Below are 11,344 nucleotides of genomic sequence, written 5' to 3'. Positions count from 1 at the left end.
TCTTCAGGGAGAAAAAATATCTCTAATTTTCTGTTGCCTCCATTGAAGCACATATATAAGTATTGAAATCCCCAGACATGGGTAGAGGCTTTCAAATGGAGTATTTGTTGCAGAGTGTCCCTATAAGCTGTCCTCCCAAAATATGGCTGAACATCATTTAAATTGGTGATGAAGATTTGCTAGGATTTTATTAATAAAGATGAACAAATGCAGCCATTTCTGCAGCCAATTTATGTTGTAGAAACACTGACAGTGCTAATGTTCAAGAGGATTCAAACAGCAAAGGGGAGCCACGTATTAACTTGTTCATAGTCAGAGGTTGACTTGTTCCGGGCCCATTTTGTGCAGTGCTTTACCATGTGTGAATAAATGTGCATTATTGTGTTGTCATTAAATACTTTAGGCAGCCCATTCATGACATGCCAAACCACTACTTTTCAATTTATACATTTTTCCTTTATTTTTTTTTTTTATTTTCTAGTATTTGTCACATGATTGTTCATAATGTAAAAAAAAACTCAAAAAACAAATGTAAGAAAAAAATGTGTTTTATTGTACAGGTATAAAGACACCATGACATATTACACTGTTTTAATAATAACATATCTGATACAATCTAATTTATAACATAAATGTACATTTTAGAACTTGCTACAGCCTGTTACAGCTAAAATATTTACAAAAACTCAATCAATAAAAAAGAAAAAATAAACATATCACAAATGGCCAAACATCACTCACTGAGCCAAATCAATAGCCTTAGCAGGTGATAGACGTGTATGCAGAGACTTGTAGTTCCACAATAGCAGGAGACATCCAGGCTGTTACAGGTAATGAAGTGTAAAATGTATTAGGTCTAGGATATGGGAATTTGGAAATTATCGTTATTAAAGTGACATTTGTGGCATTTAGTACTCTTAGAGCTCCCATCCATTCAGCTGTTTTTCCATTTAATGCATTTGAAGCCCCATGCAGCGCTCTATTCAGTGCACATTAAAATTATTGCCTATTCTGCCACCTAGTGGCTAGTTATAAAAAAGGCACAGCAGTCACTAAATGCTTTACGGCTTACATGCATCCAAACAGAAAAAATGTCTAAATCTCTGACTAACATTTCATAAATACACCTCCTAGACACCTTCAATTAGGAATTTGGAAGCACTTGGGGTTTAGTTTAATATTGTTAGAATTTGGTAATTAGCTACCCATCTAAAAATGTGCTTAGATTCATTACAATAATGTGCCCCTATGCCCAGATTATGCCCATGAAACCATTCCCAACAAGAAGTCCTAGATCTTTAAAACAAGTCTTCACTGACCTCTCTAGCTGCATGTAATATAAACCAATTCATTCCCAAACATCACAACCAAGACTCTAAAGAGGGTTTCAAAATGCTTCTAACAGTTTAGAAACATCAGATGTTTGTTTTCATTGCATGCTGCCATTATTCTAGTGCAATATAATTTATTAGGAAAAAAAGCAAAATGTATGTGCCTCTGTTGTGAACTAAAAATGTATTTCTCCATGATGCTTACAGCTACAGAGGTGAATGATGGTTTGTTTTAAAGTGATTTTACTGCTTGTTCGAATATGTTAATATTTTAGTGTGCATAATCTGGGTCACAGGTTCACTTTAAAGGTTTTTTAAATTTCTACATTGCAGTGTGTTAAAGCAGCTCTATTATGGATAGAATAATGGACACCTTTTATTTCCGACAATCACAACGCAGCATAATGCATGGTATATGTGCTCTGGTGCATTGCAAAGCATTGGCCGTTGGCGGGATACCATTTACATGGCATGGCACTGAAATACACAGCACAGAGCCATTGCATCATGTGTAAAAACTCATACTGTAATACATGTTACTGCAATATGAAGCAGAAAATGGAAAACTGCAGCAGGAAATTACTGATCTCTTCTTCTAATAAAGAACTGGTTATCTGGATGGCTTTAGTGCTTCCCAAATCACTGGCCAGGAACAAGTTTGCACATGATTATTTCTAATTTTAGCATCTGCCCAATCCAGACAGCCAAACATCTAACATTGTCCTATAGGGATCAGCGATGGCAGTCCCTGTTTAGGGGAACCCAGAGAAAGGCAACTAACATTGCAGCAATGGCAGTCCTTAAACCCCTCCATGTACGATTTTCCTCCTGATGGTTGTTAAGCTGGCATATTGCTCAAATATTTAGGATTTATTACATGTATGTATTACACATTATGAACACTTCGTCAGACTGGACAAACCTAAAAGCATATACTCAAGGGACTGTAGAAAAAAATAATGTATCCATCACTTTTTGAAAACATTTTATAGAATAAATGAATCACCTTTTCAGAGTGCAGTTATCATTATAAACACTAGAGGGCAGCATTGGTACTTAGATTGAACTAAGTTTTTTTAAATGATCACTACCAGACCATTTTTGATCAAAAAATTGTTTAATTCAAAAATAAACTATACCACGTTTTTCTTTAAATTGATAAGCAGCACTCTACGTTTCTTTCGCCTTGCAGCTATCAATGATTCAATGTAGTACCATAACAAAAAGGAGGACTCTGCAAAAAGCCCTGAAACCTACATGATAGCATATCACTTAAAAAGGACAGATATTGGGTGAGTTATGATCAGTGAAAATACAGCTTGTTCATTCTAAGCTATTCTCCTTTAGTACTTTTTAGTAAGTGTATATAATATATACGGTTTCCAAAACAGATCATTTATAAATTATATTTACAATTATCACACTTTTACCCTTAAAAATGAATATGTTGGCTTTTAATATTTAAGGTATTTGTAAAGACTTTGCAAATATTCACATAGGGCTGTACCTACCGTGTTTCCCCGAAAATAAGACACTGTCTTATATTTTTTTTGGCTCCCAAAAACACACTAGGTCTTATTTTCGGGCTAGGTCTTATATTAGGGCAGGTTTACAAAATAGTGCTAGGTCTTACTTTCGGGGTAGGTCTTATTTTCGGGGAAACACGGTATAAATTTTTGGCTGTGGGATCGAGCACAGCCATTCGAATCCCTATGCATCGCTTCTTTCAATGCATATTAAAACTAATACGCATTCTGCCACCTAGTGGACATATATCAGAAGTGCACAGCAGTCATAAGAGTAAATTCTCTATCTTCTAACAGATAAAATACTGAATCTGGGTCTAGGAATTGAATGGAAAAATGTATATATTCACACTACAAAGTGAGAACTGTCTACAACAGGGTTTAGGAATGTTTAGCATTATTTTATTATTCTGTAGTCTTGATTAAAAAATGTAAATGTATAATACGCCTGCTGTATTTATTAAAGTCCAAAAATTTTTATTCTTAAACAAGATTACCAGTGATTAATTCTCCAGAGTTACTATACCACATGATCCATGATATAGAAATCCATCTTGTCTATGCCATACTGTGGAACTACAAGGCTCAGCCTTCTGAACCAGTCAACCAAAGGTTGTACATAATCTGACGTTTGGGATTCTGCCATCCTGAAAACTCAAAATAATCCAAAAATAATGTAGGAACAATTACCTTGGAACCATTAATAATGCCCATCTTGTGTATGCACCATAAAAGAAAGGTAAGATTGTACATTTATTCTGATCTGCAAGTGGAATGGCTTTATAATGCCATCCTGGGATTTTGAAGGTGCTTACAGACTGCAGCTTATAATACAGTCCACATTACAAAGTGAATCTGTGAATACAGAATTCAGGAAGAGTCAGTCACATGTAAAGTTCTGTTCACATGTAAGAAAAAAAGTTCTAATAAGTGGTGTGTACTGCAAAACTTTATAAAGCATTTGCTTCACCCTTCTGTACCTTTTTTGTTTTTACAGTATATCAAGAAAGAAGTGATAGCTGTGACTCAAACAAGCAGCAAGCAGGCTTTTGAAATGCTTCCGCACTACTTGAAACTCATTAAATCCTACAAGCAGCTTGTTCAAAGTGACTGTTTGCAATCTCATTGAGCTGTCCATATTATTTCCAAACTGGATCTGAACGGTTCCCTTGAAAGGTCTCCGGTATGCTAAAACTACTCTTTAGACTTGATGAAACCTGAATGATCAACTCTTTAAAGTCTAAGAAGGATTGAAAGTCACGGACAAGTAGACAAGGCTCAGAGAAGTTTACAAGCAATGTATGCCTTCCAAAAATCTCCACTGTGCAATATTTGGTATTATTAGAATGAACCTAGAATAAAATACATTAGATATGAATAACCATTTATTGATTGTAATTTGCAGCCTTGGAACCTGATCTAGTTAAATGTCCACAAAATGACATTCACTATCCCAAAGCTATTAAACCAAATTCTACAGGGATTGGCTCTATAGCTGCATAAAACATAAAGAGGGACCTACCGTAATATATAAACAGTTAAGTATTAACCCTTCTTCATAATATGTGATTTAGGCAGAAGCCACATATAGGAGTGACCTCCACAGTTAGGCTAGGGTCAGATACCACTCACCACTGGCCCCATTCATTCTCTATGTGTAACTCCCCCCCAAGGCAGAGGCATTGGCATGAGGAAATGGTAACCACACCACAACCTCATGCCAGTCTGAACACAGCTTAACTTTTGTTTACTGCACACAGATTGTATAATAATCTCAGATGCATTCTTCCTCTCTGCAACAGAGTTTGTTCAGATGCTGCTTGGCAAGCATGTAAAAGCCGTGCAATCCATAGCAGCCAATCAAATCATGTCTTATTTTTTAGAATTGTTATTTTAAGAAGAAAGCAAACTTGTGACTAGCTAAAGATATGGTAAAGATAAGTACCGTTTCTGGGTTCCTATACTTGGTTATGTTTCTGACTGGTAAAAGCATAATATAATGAGGTATACATAAACTCAATCTACAGACGTCTTATAGCAGAAGTCTTTCCATGTCCAGAGATTTAGTACCAAGAATGAACAGTGGGTACTGGAGACTGCTGCAAATATGAAAAGATGCACAAGGATAAGTATACAGTACACCTAATTTAGCTCTATGTTTCATAATGACCATTGTGACTGACTGGTAGTACCAAAAATACTTTTTATTCCTCTTTAACAAATAAAGAACAAGAAGATTGGTGGTGGGGACACATTTAAAGGAAACACTGCTTTAGTTTTTCTGCTGGAGGAAAATAACATTTGTTGTCCCAAATAAAACCACAGTAAAAAGAAACAAAAGAAAAAAAAACAATAACCATGTCATCTATTTCCCACTATGGGATCTAATTAGTCACCCCCAGTATCCTGCAGGAAACTTCAAATATGAGCCCCCAACATGCGTCACTTTTACCAGTCCCATTTCCCAGACAGGCAATGGTAACAAGGGGTCCTGTTCTGTCTTTCATATATTCAAGTAAGTTCAGGGTCCGCTGGGACGTTGTGACAGTTCACAGAACCTTTTCTAAAGTGGCAATGCATATTAACTCCTTCACTGCCATCGGGGCTAGCCAGTCCTTTGGCAAAGAATGTGTTAACCAACCAGCTACAAAGGTGCAATGGCTTGGAGCTCATCCGGGTGAATGTGGCAGTGGAGATCTGCTTTGCACACACTGTACACAACAGATTTGGGGATCGCTGGCTCTTCTTCTCCTGCAGGGAAAAAGAAATCAATGAGAGCCCTTCATAGACAGGTATGCAAAAGTAAGTTTGAAGAAAGCGATGTGCGCATGCTTTATAAAATCGTACAAATTTAGAACCAACCACCGTCCCCCACATTGATGTTTAGGGTGAAGGCCAGCATGCTTTAGCCCAGTGGCTTAAATCTCTCTGGTGTCTCAGTAGGGGACGTGGACTAATTCGCACATCTCTGTAACCAATACATGGTTACATCCTATGGAGAACCAAGCAAGTACAGTATAACCCCATGCAGACTCATTTATGCCAAGTGCCTTGGGCTACGTACACACTTGGAATAGGTCTCGTCCGATAATCGGCTCAAGGTCGAAATCGGAAGAGAATCTAGCGTGTGTACAGCGCCCGTCGTCTGAATGACCGGCCTGGCGGATCCACGGACGATGGACAACAAGTGATCCTAATGAAAGAGAAGGGGGAGAGCGCTCAGCAGGGTGCCGCTCCGTCATCTCCCCCTCCCCTTTCCATAGAGCAGAACGGTACTGTGTGTACAGCCCTTGTTCATGCATCGTGCAGTACTTAGTTATTGGAAAGGATCGTGAAAGATTTATTGCACATGTGTATGTAGCTTTACTGTTCACAACCTGCTGAGTGACAAGAGCTGGGAAGTAGTAAATATCTATTTAGTCTTAAGGTGGAAGATGTGAAGGCAAAACCTGACAGCCTGGGGACAAGGTAGCCTCCCAAACCTAGGTTTATTGCCTCATTTCCCCTGCTGTTCTGTAGTCTAGCACAGTGGTCCCCAATCTTTCTGACAGCAGGGCCTGGCAACACAGCACAAAATTTTGCAGCGGCCTGGTACATGTGCAGCCTACAACACTCTGCCACCCCCAGCAGCTCCGCCAGCACACTAGCTGAGAACAGCAGAGCAGCATAAGAAAGCTGGCATGCCGGGAATGGCAGAGAAGTGCAAGCCCTACATAAATCGCTCCGCCACTCCCAGCAGCTCCCATGCAAGGAGTGCGAGGTGAGCCCTCCCAGCCGCCGCAAGTTCCAGAGCTATGCAAGGAGGCCGCCATTGCCACTGCCCCCAACACACCAGCCTCAGACCAGCACCAGTCCGATGCCCAGGGGTTGGGGACCACTAGTCTAGCAGAGGAGAAGTATGCAGCTCTGTCTGCTAGGAATATCAGTGCAGCAGCTCATTCAATGAAACAAATATCCCACTATTTTTAAACCAGTACTATACGTGCATTGTTAATACTTCTGCTTCAATAATTGGTTTTAGTTATCTAAAAGGGTGTTTTATTTTGATGGATTATTTAACCAATGAGGGGCACTAAATAAATAGTACTGAATGCCCTTATGTGAAGGGGTAATTGAGATCAGATGACCTGTAACAGAAGTTGTTGTATAACACTGGCTTTAATCTAGGGGTAACTACTATAAGACATTCTGAAATAAAAAGGATCTATACTGTGACATACCTAGTCCTGAAGATGATGAAATACTCTCTGCAATAGAAGAGGTTTCTATCTGGTCAGGCAGTAATCCATCCATTAATGGCAATGAGAGCTCAGAAGAGGGAACAGAAGAATCATATATCCCAGAGTCCCGAGGCATGTCCGTATGATTGACTACCTTGACAGAATGGAGCACCGGCTGGAGAACACAGCACTCAACATGAGTGCCCACTTCTTCCTGCTCATCCCCAATCTCATTGTTCTGTACTTGTGAGTGACAGTCTGCTGATGTCATCACTTCCGCTCGTGCAGGAACATCGTGCTCTGTCGCTTGTTTCACAGTGACATCGTTTAACACTAAGCCAGAGTCAAATTTCTCCATTACTGGTTCATGGCAATGCAGAGTAGGAGAGTGAGGTGGAGCATGCTGCTTCTCAAACCAATCTGGTTCCTGATCGATGTACTGGTGCATGTTACAAATAGCGACATACAGGGAGCGCCCGGCTTTGCTGCGGAAATAATTGCGCTTGCTGATGTTAGTTGGGTACTGCTCGGGGTCCTGCAAGCTCAGCTCCTTGGAGTACAGGTGGTAGTAAAGCTGGGGGAGGTGATCCATGAGTTTGTATTTCTTGGTTGTATCAAGAACCCCAGGAATGTCGTTCTCACTGGAGTAATCAAAGTAAACCGTGATGAATTTACTTAAATCGTCCGAACTATCCAAGCTCCCCTGAGCCTTGGCCAGCTTCTCTGTGATCATGGACATGGCACTTACAAAGATTTCTCCTTTCCCAGATTCAAGGTTGGCCGCCTTGCTCTTCTTCTTTTTCTTTTCTACGAAATACTTCAGACCTTTGGAACAAACGATGATGATGTAATGGGAGTCCTTCATCTTCTGTTTCAGCCATTCTCTCTGACCTTCTTTGCAAATTTTAAGGTTTTCCCAGAGGTCCAGAGAAACCTGCACAAGGCAAAAATAAAAGATCTATTAGTACACATACTGCAAAAAAATGGGAAAATTTTGTTCTGCCCTGAACCTTTAAACGTAATTTAAAATAATTTTGAAAGAATCTGCAAATAATTACTGGACGGGGAACATCAGCTGGCAGCAAAGCTGATTCAGCAGAGGGAACTCTGCTCATGTAATATATCCTGCATGGTTTTAGAATAAATTCTGCATCTCTCACATGAAAAAAAGAAATAAAAGACATTCATAACTGGCCATTGCTCTGTATCTGGAGAATACTAGATATCTGGCTGTCATTTTGATCCAATAGAAATATTTTGTGAGACACTAACCAAAAACAAACACAAAGATTAGAAGTTATCCTGCTCCCCGGTTGTTTTGCCTCTTTCAAAGTGCTTAAAACAGATACAGAATGGCAGCTAGTGTTTTCAGAAGTTTAGAAATCACAGTTTCTTTATGCTGTAATCATAAACAGGCACGATCACCTTGCCCGTTCAGGTGAAGGGTACTCCTGCCCTAATTATTGTACAGCACTACGTAATATGTTGGTGCTATATAAATACTGTTTATCAATAATAATAATACAGCTCTCATTTGCCACAGTAAGTGACAATACCTAATGCTGGCTGACTTGCACGGCCTGTGAGCTGAAAAGTAAGGATTATTATCAGAAGCCTAGCCTGGGTGACAACCGTAGTTCCTATTGATACAGTGGAGGAGTGAGCATGGCCACCCAGGGATAGAAAGTGTGTCAATCTGGAATATATTAACTTTTTGTTTTTGGGTTGATTGAAATGGCCAATCATTAAAAAACGCAGAATGGGAACGTATAGACCTTCTGCAGAACTGACCTACTGCTATTAGTGAATAGGTCAAAGATTATTCGTACCTGAAACAGGTAAGATACATTTACTGCTAAGTAATAAAACTTGAAACAGCCACTCACCTCACATCCACAGAAATCCTGCAGGAAATAGGCAAAACATTGGACGACACTGATGTGCTTCTGGCAGTCTTTGTTGGAATAGCAAATAAACACTTTTGGCCGAGGACGTGGTTTTTCAACGTGTAGGCTTCCGGCATATGTGGAGGACTCGGAGCTCTCCTCATCAAGATGGGAATAGATGTTTTCTATGGAAAGAAATCACAACACAATTAATACTCCAAGCATACAACTAAATAAAAAGATAAAATTCTTATCTGAAAGCTTTACAGGACTTGTATTTCCACCCGTTCCGCCCTATCTGGAAGAGTAGGATATTTGTTTTTTCTTCCCCAGCCTGTGATTTGATATTAAATGGAGAAGCTCAATAATGAAATCTTTTCTCTGTTAGTCTGCAGTCTTTTTCTATCAACATGCTTTTATGTACAGGGGCTGAAATAGGATGATCCCAGATAAAATAAAGGTGCACGGCTTGCATTTCAATAATACATTATTAGAACTATTGCCTTCTAAAAAAGGGCTTTGGTGGGTTTTTTAAGTTCACCTGTTTGCCTATGAAATCTTTTTTCTCTGGTCCTCTGGGGTGGCAACCATACTGCACTGCTCATGAAATCTGAGTAGAGTTGCCACCATCATTGTAGGCTATGCCTGCAATTATTAAATATATTGTATAGGGCCTATCAGTATTGTCATGGCTAATTCACAAACCTGTAGCATTATATAGTGAGCAGATTTCGAACTTTAGTCTGACATATGAGAGAATTTAGTTGTACACTGGTTAGTTGTGTGATTAAATATTTTATTTCAGGCAGATCATAGCTAGAATTTAGCACAAACAACTTGTACAGCTTACTTATTTTGGCCATATTCTTACCAAGAAAACATTCTTATTTATTTTAAAGAACTTACCCTGCTGCTTCTTCCGGCACATTACAGTAAACAGTGTTGCAAAAGCAGAAATGATGACCAGAGGCACAGTAATGGCAATAGCACGGATTGGTCCAGCCCATGGAGAATGAACTATGGAGAAGAACAATTGATTCTATTAGGTATTATGGACAAATTCTTACTTTTCCTACACTAGTTATAATAATCCGTTCAACCAGCAGCTGCCACAACCTTCAAGTACTTACCTGGTTTTAGTGAGTAATGCATGGAGCGTCTTGTTGTGTTTGTGTCATCGAGAAGCTGGGGAACACATAAAGGAAATGTTATTCAATGTAAATGAAGAGAAAAAAATGCATTGTATTTTACATTTTTTGGGTTTTTACACTAAAATCTACCTGAGCAAAGATAAAAAATTAGATTTATGAATATTCTGTGGGGGGCAAATCCCATGTTAGTAGCCTTTCTGCTGAAATATGTATTTCCTCTGCGCCTTTGCAATAAAAAGAAATGCTGACACTCCTATCACCATCAATATGGAAAGGTCCTGTGTCAATGGACTTTGCTTTGCTGCAAGCAGGCTGGCATTCCCATACAAGTCTATAGGAATGCAAAACCTGCTATAGTTTAGGCCGTATCTTTTCCCATTGCAGTTTACAGCTGTCAACCAGTTCTCAACCACCTTAAAAGCCCTGGTTTAAAAAAAAAGGAGCAGTTAAAATGTCTCTTTTTTTAACACTCATCATGTTAGAATTGTACCTGAACTCTTTCATTTACTCAGCAGCAAAAAGAATGCCTATGATCGGTGCCAAGATGTGAAAATAGGCGCCAGGAAGAAGTTAAGTGCCTGGTTCTGAAACACCAATCTGAACAAGCCCTTAAGCAAATCTGAAAAAGGTCAACTGCCGATCAAATGCAAATCATTGCGATTTTCGGGAAACACAATGATAACATTTTTATTGCTACATCAATTTGTGAAGTTAATAGAAAGTGTGCTAACCCCTAATCAGAGCAGGACATCCCATAAAAATACAACATGATAATATAGAAATAAAGAAGACATTTTACCTCAATGACATAATCCCCAGGAGAGACGTTCTGTAGCAGGCAGTTTGTATAATCGGAGTTCTGAACCTAAAACATTAACACATCCATTAATAAGTGCATTTCCTCTTCTTTTTTTTTTAAAAAATTCTATTCTGCCAAAAAAAAAAGCAATCAAACAAAACAGGAGAAAGCAAAAGGGTAGGAAAGTCATTTAAATAGTTAGTGGAAGTTTCCATCTATTAACCTCCCTGGCGGTCTAATTCTGTCGGTATTTTTATGGCAAAAGCGGTACATTGTTTACATGGACATTTATTTTACATTGTAGGCCTAAAATTTTTAGGCATAACTCACCAAAATATGTCCAATATTTAATAATAAAAAAAAGGGTGCATAAAAATAAAAAACATGTAATATAACTGTATAGTAGCCTGTATGATGAAATTATATATATA

General features: G+C 38.8%; 1 protein-coding gene across 1 annotated transcript in view; it reads right to left on the bottom strand.

The window, feature by feature from the left end:
- Positions 1-530: 530 nt before the first annotated feature.
- IL17RD (interleukin 17 receptor D) overlaps positions 531-11,344 on the bottom strand; it is a 59,172-nt gene continuing 48,358 nt past the window's right edge. Inside the window, exons 8-13 of the mRNA XM_072420899.1 lie at positions 10,914-10,979; positions 10,094-10,148; positions 9,870-9,980; positions 8,964-9,148; positions 7,078-8,011; positions 531-5,608 (exon numbers count right to left, since the gene is read on the bottom strand). Of these exons, the coding sequence (XP_072277000.1) occupies positions 5,502-5,608; positions 7,078-8,011; positions 8,964-9,148; positions 9,870-9,980; positions 10,094-10,148; positions 10,914-10,979 (1,458 nt within the window). The 3' untranslated portion in view covers positions 531-5,501. The remainder of the gene's footprint in view (positions 5,609-7,077; positions 8,012-8,963; positions 9,149-9,869; positions 9,981-10,093; positions 10,149-10,913; positions 10,980-11,344) is intronic.

The sequence above is a fragment of the Pyxicephalus adspersus genome, chromosome 8 (genome assembly GCF_032062135.1).
Source record: "Pyxicephalus adspersus chromosome 8, UCB_Pads_2.0, whole genome shotgun sequence".
Classification (NCBI taxonomy): domain Eukaryota; kingdom Metazoa; phylum Chordata; class Amphibia; order Anura; family Pyxicephalidae; genus Pyxicephalus; species Pyxicephalus adspersus.
This window is presented reverse-complemented; position numbering and strand designations above follow the sequence as displayed.